We start from the raw sequence: 13,017 nt of genomic DNA, 5'->3' as shown, positions 1-13,017 counted from the left end.
CCCAGCACAAGGGAAGGCCTGGGCCAAGTAGTGGGAGTGGGTGGGTAGGGGAGCAGGGGCAGGGGGGTATAGGGAACTTCGGGATAGCATTTGAAATGTAAATAAAGAAAATTTAAAAAAAAGAAGTAGTTTTGGAATTTTGATAGGAATTGCATTGATCTGTAGATTGCTTTTGGTAAGATTGGCAGTTTTACTACATTAATTCTACCTATCCATGAACATGGGAGATCTTTCCATCTTCTGATATCTTCTTCAATTTCTTTCTTACTTGTTCTTGTCATACAGATCTTTCACTTGTTTGGTTAGAGTTATAAAAGCAAGTTTGTGTATCCATGTTCATAAGGGAAATTGGTCTAAAGTTCTCTTTCAGTCTGAATCTTTGTGTGGTTTAGGTATTAGGGTGACTGTGGCCTCATAGAATGAGTTTGGCAGTGTACTTTCTGTTTCTATTTTGGTGGAATAGTCTGAGGAATATTGGCTCTTCTTTGAATGTCTGGTAGAATTGTACACTAAAACCATCTGGCCCTGGGCTTTTTTTGGTTGGAGACTTTTAATGCTTTCATTTCTTTAGGGGGCCTATGGCTGTTTAAAATGCTTACCTCATTTTTGACTTAACTTGGGTAAATGGTGCCTGCCTAGAAAATTGTCCATTTTGTAAAGATTTTCAAATTTTGTGGAGTAGAAGCTTTTGAAGTAAGACCTAGTGGTTCTTTAATTTCCTCAGTGTCTGTTGTTATGTCTCCCTTTTCATTTCTGATTTTGTTTTGTGTTTTGTTTTGTTTTGTTTTGGATAAGGTCTCTCTGCCTTTTGTTTATTTTGACTAAGGGTTTGTCTATCTTGTTGACTTTCTCTAAGAACCAGCTCTTGGTTTCATTGATTCTTTGTATTGTTTTCTTTGTTTCTATCTGATTGATTTTAGCACTGAGTTTGATTATTTCCTGTCTTCTATTCCTCTTTTGTGTGCTTGCTTCTTTTTTTGTTTCTAGAGCTTTCAGGTATGCTTTTAAATTGCTGGTATGAGAACTTTCTAATTTATATATGGAGGCACTTAATGCTATGAACTTTCCTCTTAGCACTGCTTTCATTGTGTCCCATAAATTTGGGTATGTTGTGCCTTCATTTTCATTAAATTCTAGAAAGTCTTTAATTTCTTTATTGAGTAGAAAGTTGTTAAATTTTCATCAGTGTGTAGGCTTTCTGGTGTTTCTAAAGTTTTTGAAGTCTAGCTTTAGCTTTAATTTATGGTGGTCTGATAAGGCATTATTTCTATTTTCTTGTATCTGTTGAGGCTCGCTTTGTGACCAACTATATGGTCAGTTTTGGAGAAGGATCCATGAGGTATTAAGAAGAAGGTATATTCTTTTGGGGGGGTGAAATATTCTATAGCTATCTGTTAGGTCCATTTGATTCATAATGTCTGTTAGTTTCATTATTTCTCTGTTTAGTTTTTGTCCAGATGACCTGTCAGTTGGTGAGAGTAGGGTGTTGAAGTCCCCCACTATTAATGTGTGGGGCTCAATGTGAGATTTAAACTCTAGCAATGTTTCTTTTATAAATGTGGGTGCCCTTGTGTTTGGGACATAGATGTTCAGAATTGAGATGTTATCTTGGTGAATTTTTCCTTTGAGTGTCAAGTGTCCTTCCCTGTCTCTTTTGATTAATTTTGGTTGAAAGTCTATTTTGTTCGATATTAGAATGGCTACTCCAGCTTATTTGCTTGGAACCCTTTTTCCCATCTGTACTGGCTAGCTTTGTGTCAGCTTGACACAGCTGGAGTTATCACAGAGAAAGGAGCTTCATTTGGGGAAATGCCCCCTGCTTGTGGACGTTGTACATCGTGGTGCGCACTAGGCTCCGCACCACGATGTACAACGTCCACAAGCAGTTATTTATTTCCTGTGTTTTGCGGATGTAGTTAACCTCCTTGGGTTGGAGTTTTCCTTTTTGTATTTTCTGTGAGGCTGGATTTGTGGATAAATATTGATTGAATTTGGATTTGTCTTGAAATATCTTGTTTTCTCCATCATCTATGGTGAATAAGTATTTTTCTGGGTACAGTACTCTAGGTTGGAAGCTGTGGGTTTTTTTTTTAAGAGGTTTCAAGATAACTGCCCAGGCCCTTCTAGCTTTTAGAGTCTCTGTTGAGAAATCAGGTATAATTCTGATAGTTCTGCCTTCGTATGGTACCTGGCCTTTTTCCCTTGCAGCTTTTAATATTCTTTCTTTGTTCTATAGAAAACATAATAATCTGTTTTGATTATTATGTGCAGGGAGGATTTTCTTTTCTGGTCCAGTCTAATTGGTGTCCTATAAGCTTCTTGTATGTTTATATACATCTCTTTCTTTAGGTTGGAAACATTTTCTTCTGTGATTTCGTTGAGAATATTTTCTGGGCCTTGGAGCTGGGACTCTTAGCCTTCTTCTATTCCTATTATTCTTAGATTAGGTCTTTTCACGGGATCCCAGATTTCCAGGGTGTTTTGTATCAGGAGTTTTTTGGATTTAACATTTTCTTTGACTGATGTATCAGTTTCTTCTATTGTATCTTCTATGCCTAGATTCTCTCTTCCAGTTCCTGTATTCTGTTGGTAATACTTGCATCTGGTGTTCATGTTCTCTTTCCTAAGTTTTCCATCTCCAGGATTCCCTCAGTTTGTGCTTTCTTTATTGTTTCTATTTCTACTTTCAGGTCTTGTACAGTTTCATTTATTTCCTTCACCTATTTATATTTTTCTTAATGTCTTTAAGGGACTTATTTATTTCCTCTTTAAAGACCTGTACCTTTTTCATTGTATTTTCCTCTATTTCTTGAAGGGGTTTATTAATTTTCTCTTTAAAGGCCTCTATCATCTTTATAAGATTGGATTTAAGGCCATTTTCTTGTATTTCCATTGCGTTAGAATAGCCAGGGCTTGCTGTAGTAGGATAGCTGTGCTCCGGAGGTGTCATATTGCCCTAGCTCTTGTTGATTATTTTCTTTCTAGGACCTTTAGCCATCTGGATGGTTTTGGTCCCTGGATGTTCTTATAGTAGGTATTAGGAGGGGGTGATCCTCAGTAGTCCTGGTATGGCAGGCCTCTGATGGGTGTCCTTGGGCTGTGTAGTTCCAGATCAGCAGGTCTGTGTGGTTCAGGATTTACAGGTATGGTGAAGGTATACAGAGAGGTAGTGGGAGAATGGAGGTCCACTGGGTGTAATAGACTGTTCAGGGCAGATTGGGTGTCTCAGAGGACTCAACAGAGATGGGTGGGGGAAGGGAAGCTAATCTGTAGAGTCCAGGATCCTCAGGTCTGATGGAGGTGGGGGGAGAATCAGACCTTAGCCTTTAATTTGTGTATATATGTACATATGTGGAAATGAGCATCCAGACAGGTCACAAAACTATAGAGAGCTCCACGAGATAAAAGAAAGGTTTTTGAGGATGGAGGAAGAGGAGAGAATAGCACATAAAAGCAGAAACTACTAGAGTTGAAAGAAAGGGATGCAGGGGACAGACATGGGGATGGAAGAGAAGAGCTGGAGGGGAGGTGAATCAGCAAAAACCCGTTATAGATAAAAAGTGCCTTAATGGAACCTATTACATTGTACATTCATTTTTTAAAATCAATAAAATCATAATAATAGCCATTTAAAATGTTCATCTATTAACTAAGGTCTATATAAACTCAGCTTTTTTCTCATTTGTTGGTGGTGTTAGATATCTATTTCTGAATTTTAGAATTTTGGTATACTATTTCAATAATTAAGAGAGCATACAGTAATATTTGAAAGCTTCAAAGGAGAAAATGAAATGTTTCACTGCTGGCACTAAGCTATACCTTCAAGAGGTACTGGGTTTTTGTTTCTTACGGATCCTCCTAGAATTGAGTCTATATGTATAGGGGCTTGGGATGTAGCTCAGTCATACAGATCGTGCCTAACATGTACAAGGCTTTGGGGTCCATTCCCAGTATCACAAAGGCAAACCAAACAAACAGAAATCTTATAGAGGAGCTGAGCATGGCAGCACACACCGTTAAGCTTAGCACTTGGATGACAGAAGCAGGCTAGCCTGGTCTGTGTAGAAAGTTCCAGGCCAGCCAGGGACACATAGTAAGACCCTGTCTCAAAAGTATAGCAACATAAAAAAAATCTGTAATAGAGTTTATTCTACACGTATAAAATGGATTTAAAATCTAATTCAAAAGGCATTTCAGCAGGTTAGTTTTGCTTCCTAAGTTTGGAATATATCCTGCAGAACTTTCCACATTGAGTCATGTGGAACTGGCTCATTCTTTTTACCTGAGGCATAGTTGATTACTGGAAATGAAATCACAGTTGTACTAGTCATTTAGATGTATATCTCAGTGACGGGGTTTGTTTGCTTGCTTTGGTGTTGGAGATGAAGGCCAGAGCCTGCTGCATGCTACCAGGCATGCTCTCTACTACCACTGAGCTACATTCCCAGCCCATAAATGATGTGATGTTTAATGGCACTTGGCGGCAAATGTTTATAAGTCTGGTGTGAATAAGACTTTATTTCTTCTTGGGCTCTTTTTGGGCAGCAAATGCCTCTTGAACAAAAATGATTGATCTTAACACACACTGTCAACACTATTGAGTATCTCAAAGCAGTAGTAAGTGAATTACAATATGTTCTGTTCCTGTCATTGTTTCAGTATTGATTTGGAGTAAGTGAGTGAGTAAATGATTTCTCTCATTTACAAAGGGTTCAGGATATTTTTCCTGGTTAGTCTAAGTAAATCTATAAAATAAATGTTAATATTTCAAAAATAAAGATATGGTTACTGGTCTTTAAAGGGGTAAAATCTGTGAGTTTCATGTGAGAAAAATAGTATACTAGATCTTTGGTGTATGTACTTTTTTGTAATAGGCCCTTTCAAGTGAATCCTTTGAGAGGCTGCCAGTTTTCAATAAGTCTGCATGGCGCCATTATAAGACCACTCCTGAAGCTGATGACTGGAGCAATCCCAGCAGTGAACCAAGGGATGCATCAAAATACAAGGCTAAACAGTAAGAAACCACTTCGATTTCCATTATAAAATATCTGATTTGTCTCCAGAAAGTACCAGGCAGACAATTGAACAGTATTTTACACCATGCATTCTCTGTGGCTTCATCATTGGAAAAGCAAAGTGATCCTTAGGAAAAAAGAATGCTTGGAGAAGGACTTTTATTCTGAAAAGGAGAACAAGAATTGGGTAGCTAGAATCAAAGTGTAAGTGGAATTCCCTCGGTCCTAGGAATCCTTGCACTTCAGAGGGATTGACAGTAAACAAGGGCTTATTCTATTGTGGATATTTTAAAACAATTAAGTTTTCAGTTTATTGTCAGTCTTAGAAATTGACAGAAATATGATAAGAATTTTTGTGGGTTAAAACTGAAAAATGAAACTAAATTTAATCAAAATGTAGTTAATTCACACAGCAAAATATTATTTAGTCTTTAAAAAGGAGATTCTGATTCATGTTTCAATGTAGATGAATCTTGAAGTCCTTATTTGATGTGGTACAGGCCATACTTAGTGGGAGTTATTTTGAACTTGATTTTCTATGTTCCATTGACCACAGCGTGTTAATTTTTGAAAGTTGTCCTATTTTGTTATCCAGCATATATCCTAAGATCATCTTCTACCCTCTGTGCTTCTATTCTGGAATCAGCCATTTTAGAGTTCTTTTTAACATATATTAGAGAGCCTAATCTTGGAGGATAGGAGTGCAGCACATTACACCTCTTCTAAGCCCCTTTTCTGGACAGAGGTTCTAAACACACACATACATGTGTGTATGTATATACCCATATACATATTGATAGTTCCATTCTATTTTAGCATTATTTCTCTCTAATGTTTTTCATATATATATATATATATATAAAGTTTTTTATCTACTTTTTAACATACAAACCTTGATTCTTAAAACCTTTAACATGACAGAATAGTAATATTTATGGGCGAATATACTTTATATATCTTTGCAATTTTATAACATTATAGTAAAGGCTGGTGTTTTCTAATGAGTGGCGTAAAGAGTAAAAGGTTATCTGTACTGCTGCTTTATCTTCCTGCAGAAGAAATACATGGTGGATCTCCATGCAACTCATCTCAAAACAGGAAGTTTAAAGGGATTAAGTCATTCACCATTAGTCGATAGAATCAGGAACATTATCCCCACTGTCCGCACTGGGTGATTCTTTTTCCCAAGGAAGAGTTGTGCTCTGACCAGATACACAAGGCTTGATTGTATCGCTTTCTCTTGGACACACACGCACACATACAGAGAGAGGGAGACGGGAGTGTTGTGAGTGTTACCATTCTCAGCCAGTGACAAGAAGATTAGCTTGAAAGCCTGTATCAGATCAGTTTACTCCAGTCTCATTTTCAGTCTGTATGTAAGTCAAATATCTTGTTGGACATCAGTGGGAGGCAGAGGCAGATGGATCTCTGTGACTTTTAGACTACCCTGGTCTACTTAGCAAATCCCAGGACAAGTAGAGTTACATAGTGAGAACCATAGTATATAGCTTAGTGTATTGGATGCTAATTAAAAATCAGTCCTACTTTCTAGCATGTTGTTTTCAAACAAATTTTACAAAAAAAAAAAAACCTAAAGTAGTGAGATTGGTAGTTTAAAATTGTTAAGTTCTTTAACTAGAACAACAGAATAAATGCTCAGAAAAGGCACATGAATGGGACAGTCAGGGCTTATATGGAAAGAGGTCTAAAAGATGGGTTCTCTAGCTAGTTTTTAAAGCAGCAGTTTTTGTTTTTTTTTTTGAGATATGATTCTCATACCATACAGTTTGCTCTTTTGAAGCATACAGCTAAGTCGCTGGGGCTATTTAACATTTACAACCCTCACCACTGTTTCAAATTGAGACTTTCTCAGGCAAAGAAGAAAGCCCATATGCATTAGTAGCCACTTTATAGTTCTAATCCATTTTTCTTTGGTCTTTTGAAACAGTTTTTCTCTACATAACCCAGGCTATCCCAGAACTCACTGTTATTCCAGGCTGGCCTCTAACTCAACAAAGATCCAGCTATCTCTGTCTCCTGGGTGCTGGGATTAAAGGCATCTACCACCACACCTGGCTTCTAATAAAAATTTTACTTGAGAGTAAAAAACTGTTGTAAAGTTTACATAAATAATAGAATGCTACTTTTTCTGTAGTAACTATAGAAAATAATTGAGTCAAGGTAAAGGTTTTGGAGTTATTACTGTAAATGTTCTGAATAAGTTTTGGTTAAAATAAAGGAGACTATACTCATGAGCTCTCTGGATTCTTTCCTTTATAGGGACAAGATCAAGAGTAATAGAACTTTCTAGAAAGCTGAGTGCTGTGGTCATCTCTGAAGAAGAAAGAATACCTTCTGCAAGTCAACCAGAGACCCGTATTTCTACCAACTCTTAACCGTGCACTATTGTTTTCCCAATGCTTAGTTGCTTTCTTTATCATGGCTTAGTATGTCCATGGAGCCCTTCCCATAGTCGTTCCCATTGTATCTTCCACTAAAGTTGTAGCTTGAGCAATTTTTCATTGTCTTGCTGTGGCATCATTAGCACCCGTCACAAAAGAGCACAGAACCTCCTACCGCTCTTGTACCGTATTCTCTGTATCTTGTTATGGAGTTTAGTGTCTGAAGTCTTCCCAGCATTCTGAGTTCATTCCAGACACAGCAGGTCCTACTGTTGCTGTTTGTGACCAAACCTTCAGCTAGGGCTTGGGCAGTGGGACACATCAGTGGAGCTCATCTTGAAAATTGAGTACCAGGGTTCTCCCTGTCCCATATACATCTCCCTTCACTCTCTGATTTGGACTTTTGTGCCCCCTTCAGCTGACTGGATTCTCATTGTGAGGCGTGGTACTTGGATGTTAGAACCTGTCCATCTGTATCAATTTTACTTTAAAGTTCATTTGCTTACTTCTGTTCCATTGATTAAAGCACTCTAAACATTGTCTTGGAATTTCTCACTTAACACCTTGGTTTGAATGATTTTTAAGTGAAAAACCACCCGCTAATCTATTCAGACCACAGAGTGGGAAGTGCAGGTGTGCGTTTCCATGAAAGTTCCACTATGTTTGTTTGCCATATTAATTTCCTCTTGTAGTCATCTTAGGAACTAGAAGTTCCTGTGTCACATAATAGATTCACTGTATCAGAGATTGTCACATTTTCAAAAATGTTACAAAATTTGATAATTTTCATTGTCATTACTTTCACCAGCTTTAGAACTGTCCACTCAATCTGACTTTTTCTTTATTTCTTTTGTTTTGTTTTTCACAATAGGGTTTCTCTGTGTAGCTCTGGCTGTCCTGGAACTCACTATGTAGACCAGGTTGGCCTCAGACACACAGAGATCCACCTGCCTCTGCCTCCTGAGTGCTGGGATTAAATGCGTACTCCACTACCACCTGGCTCTCAGTCTGACTTTTCTTAACTCTTGTTAAAAGTTAGAAGTAGGAGTTAGCAGAGGTCCTGGGGTAAGAGAAGAGAAATGATGTGCTATCTATCCTTAATAATAGAGACTATCTGAGAGTCTGGATTCAAATCAATACCTAGCCTATCCAGCTCCTTGCTATGTGTGTCTCTCTTCACTATATTTTTCCCGTATATGCCATCCATGCTGACTTCTAGTATCATTTACTATATGTATGAATGTTTCTGTGTGGTTATCAGTGTTGAATCTAGATTTAGTTTTAGTTTGTAGCCAGGCATGGTGACACACACCTGCAGTCTCCGTTCTCCAGATCTTGAGATAGGAGGATCATGATCGTAGCCTGAGCTATGTACCAAGACTCTGCTTAGAAAAGTTTGAACGTGTGTTCATCATTACTCCTTTCTCATTAGTGCTGTAGCAATGCAGTCCTCCCCACTGCCTCCACAGTGAAGGGCTCTGCCTCGGAGGTTTGCTCTGCCTTAGCTGGACTTGGCTCAGTTGTAGGTTTCTTTGAATTGCACACCATCTGGTTTTCTTCCATTTCCTTGTATTACCTGAGTCCCTGGTGGCTCCCTTTGTCTTTATAAAGACCTCATTGCAAAGCTGACATATAGTTAGTCAAAAAATGTTGATAAAATTCAGAGACTGATGAGAGAGACTCATAGGTCACAAGTCTAAGTTGTCTTAAGTCAGTGTCTTCAAGGTTAAACTGTGTGATCATTTTCCTATGATGGAGAAGCTGCGAAAATACTTACTTTTAAAGACCTTGACTACCTTGTAAGCACCAGACAGTATGTCCATATCTTCCTGAGTCTCAGTTTCCAGCCATCCTCCTTTACACTTGCAAGTTTGACCATGGGAGAACCACAGCTTCAGATTATGGTTACCTTGCATCAGCACCGTTTTTATTGTTTAAGGACTGCCTGTTGATTGGTGCGCTTCCACAACAGATGACACAGAAGGGTTGGGTATTGTGTAGAAAAACTTTGTCATATTCTTTGTCCTTTTGAAAAACCAGCTTTTGTTTAAAGGTTTCAAGGATTGAATCCACAGTTCTCTAATATTCTTGGGCCTGACTCATGTCTGTCTAAGTCTGGTGTACTCCAGCCATCCCTGTCTTTGTGTCATCAATAATTTAACCTCAGCCCCAAAGCAGTCATAAGAGGAGTTTCAGGGACATCCTGCAGTCTCAAAGTTTATTCTTCTCTTGACTATGTATCCTCTCTCCTGGCAGTACATGAGCCTTTGAGCTCTTTACGAATTTCTATATATATTACAGATTGATATTGAGCACTTTGCAGCTGAATTCTTTCCCGTTTCTCTGTGATGCCCTTCCGTTTATACTTTTGTTCTGTTTTATGTATTTAAGGAGCTGTGTATACTGTTTGAAACAGTACCTGGCACACAGTAGGTACTTAATCTGTATGTGTTCAGTCTAAGGATGAAAACTAATAGAAATTTACAATGGCTGGTGTGGAAACCTCTTTCTGTGTTCTTCAGATATCTCCGACTTGAAATTGGTAATGATTCATGTCAAGAACTGGAGCAGTACTGAATTTCTTTTTATAGTGCCAAGAGATGGCTTTAAAAATGTGGAGCAGTGACAGGAATCAGAAATGGATCCACATGAGCCACCTGATTCTTTGTCTCTGAATATCTGGTTTCAGATTTCCTTATACAAGGGCTTCTTTCTATCTTGTGACGTGGTTTTATAGCTTTCTTAGAGATTCCAAAGAACTCAACATTCAGCACCCGATGTGATCCTTACAATGGCAGGAGGTGGACTGTACAAAGTAGCTTTCATTTTTCATGTGAATTCAGAGCACTTTAGTGGCTTGCCAAGGAGCCATGGAAAGTGAGTAGTAGAAGCTGTGTTCTGTGCTTGGGTCTTCTTGTCCCTGGACCAGTTCTCTGAACAATGTCAAGTGCTTAGGAGCCTCTCTTAAGATGAATTTCCTGAGCATATTAATCCTCAAGGATAATCTCTTAAGTCAGAAGTTTTCTGTGATGCAAGACAGTTCTTTTGTGTATTTCCGTTCTGGCGTGTTTAAAGGAGACAAGTGGACCAGGCAGCTTTTGCCTCATGAAGCAAAACTTTAGACCAGTGTGGGTCATGATTAGAGTTTATATTTGAATGAGATCAGTGCCTGCTGCCAGCCTTTTTGTATAAAACTTCTACATTTGGAAGTTGGATGGTTTTGTGTTTTGGTAGACTCAATTACAGCTTCAATTAAATGCTCTTGCACATTCTTTCTGTTGCCATTACTTATAATAGCTCGGCTAGCTGTCGGAGCCTTGGATCTTTATCGACTCTATGGTCTATAGCTGCTGGCGCTCCAAGGTCCATAAGTACAAGTGGATTTTTTTCCTTCAGTTTTGTAGACAACCTGTTTGCTTGGCATGGCTGCGTGTTTGTGCTTGGTATTTTGTAACTTCATTTCAGTATAGCTCAGGGTTGGCAGTTGTCTATTGGCCTTTCCTGGCACACAGTAAGCTTTAGCTAGTCCCATATTAGGCCTTATTACATTTTCTATAGTTGTGTACTATTCTTCAGAAATGTGTTTCTCCATCAGCGTTGTGTTACCCATCTTTCCCGTTTATCTTCCTTTATGGCTTTCATTTCCCTGTCTTCTTTTGTGTATGATTTCTCCACGCCCGAGTCTCATCCCCCATGTCACCCGCTGATGTTCTCTGCTGGTTTCCTCAGGCCCCGTGCTTGCTTTCACTTCTGCCATGACCTTATCGTTTAATTTACTTCTCATGGCTCATTACATCATTACTCTCTGATGCCTTATTTCGTTGGGAACTAAGCCTTTTAGTCTAAATGCAGTGGTTTCTGAAATCATTCTTTTTCCAGAATGGATTTGTGTATCTTTTGCTTAATGTCTCAGGCCCACTCGGGATTGTGGCTTTTATTAATTTTGTCATAGATGACTTTTTGATTATTTTTCAGACATATGTGCTGGCCAGGAGGGAGAGAACACTTATACAAACATACATTTATTCTGCCGCCTTTCCCAGTGGTCCAGATGCTTAAACATTGACTTTAAAGATAATGTTCTTCATAATCTATATGTTAGCAAACAGAAGGAACCAATATTGCCAGCAGGAGAGCACCATTAACTATTTAATCAATGCAGGATTTTTGTTTGCTGTTCTGGGTGAAAAGATAACTTTTAACTCCAGTTCCTGTCACACTAATTAGAGCTATCAGTACCTTCTGGCTTGAAAACAGGGGACATGTGAAATTTTAATGAACTTGAGAGGTTATCAGCCACTGACAGTGATTAATTAGTTAATTAAACATGGTAGACTACTTCAAACTAGGTGGACATAATCAGTTATCAAGAGAAGTATAAGCTTGTTTTATTAGCAGTTTGTAGACAGTCTCGCTGATGTCTGATGTTGGCCATTTTAAGAGCTTCGGTGTGACATGTTTTCTTTCCAACCAAGCATTTTCAAATGTGGTTCACTAGTAGAAAACTCTGTTGGTCCTGACCAGGTGCCCCTGCAATCCCAGCGTGCATGGAGTGAGAGCAGGGACAAATGAGAGGCCAGTCAAGGGTACAAAGCGAGAGCCTGTGTGAAAGAGTAAAGGAAAAGGTAACAGAGGGAAGGGAGGAAGAAAGGAAGAACAAAGGGCGAAGAAGGGAGGGAAGGATATAAGGAAAGAGGCGTGAAGTCTTTGTTGTGGTTTAGTATTTACAAATATGCATTCAAATAGTTTGTAGGTCTGGGACTTACCGTAGAACGTGGGATACTGTTTTGAAAGTGTATTTGCAGGTAGATCATGAGGCAAAGGCTTATTTGGAATGCTTGTAGGATTGAAACTTCCCTCAGAAGCCAGAACATCCTAGTTGACAGCCAGCAGCAAACTTATCACCTGCAGAATTCCCATTCTGTGATCAAGGCCCACATCCTCCACCCCCAAACTGTGCGTGGGGCAGGGCATTTCCCCCGAGGCCAACCTTCGCCTTGGGTTGTGCTGGTGTGAAGTAGATGACTGAACGCTGGTGTCCTTAGCTAGGCAAGACTGGGAATGAAGTTGGCAGACAGGAATCATGGGAAGGGAGATGAAGTCCAGCCTTCAATTTCAATAATATGTTACCATATGCTAGAAACTATACTCACTGCTGGACAGGTGACAGTGACCAAAGCAGAGTGAAATCCCTGCCTCAGGAGCTTCCCTTCCAGTGGGGACAAGATAGAGTGATTTTGTGCTTCACTTGGGAAACAAGAACTGTGGGGGCGGGGGAATGAGAGGCTTAAATTTCCTCAGGATTTCCCAAGTTTCTCATTTTAAGCTATCAGTCTGAATTGCAAAAATCTGTCTTCTGTGCTTGGCTCTTCACTGGGCTCTGTGGGGTCCCTGCTGAGGCCCTTGTTCTACAGCTTCAGTAGGTAACAGGGACCTGGACCCATGCTAGCCATTGCCCCCCTAGCCAACAGGGAGCAAGCAAGTGGTCTGCTGAGAGATGCTTTCACAGTGGAATCTCATGGAATAATAAGGGTCGCCATTTGATTTGATTCTTTGTAACAGAAACTCAGCACAGGCTCCATACACCTTTTTAGGACTAA

The 13,017-nt window shown here is 39.2% G+C and overlaps 1 protein-coding gene across 1 annotated transcript in view; it reads left to right on the top strand.

The window, feature by feature from the left end:
* Pdk3 (pyruvate dehydrogenase kinase 3) overlaps positions 1-7,957 on the top strand; it is a 66,687-nt gene extending 58,730 nt beyond the window's left edge. The window contains exons 11-12 of the mRNA XM_021187890.2: positions 4,875-5,014; positions 7,296-7,957. Of these exons, the coding sequence (XP_021043549.1) occupies positions 4,875-5,014; positions 7,296-7,326 (171 nt within the window). The 3' untranslated portion in view covers positions 7,327-7,957. The remainder of the gene's footprint in view (positions 1-4,874; positions 5,015-7,295) is intronic.
* Positions 7,958-13,017: the final 5,060 nt, after the last annotated feature.

The sequence above is a fragment of the Mus pahari genome, chromosome X (genome assembly GCF_900095145.1).
Source record: "Mus pahari chromosome X, PAHARI_EIJ_v1.1, whole genome shotgun sequence".
Lineage (NCBI taxonomy): Eukaryota > Metazoa > Chordata > Mammalia > Rodentia > Muridae > Mus > Mus pahari.
Note: the sequence above shows the minus strand (reverse complement) of the source record. Positions and strands in the feature narration are given on the sequence as shown.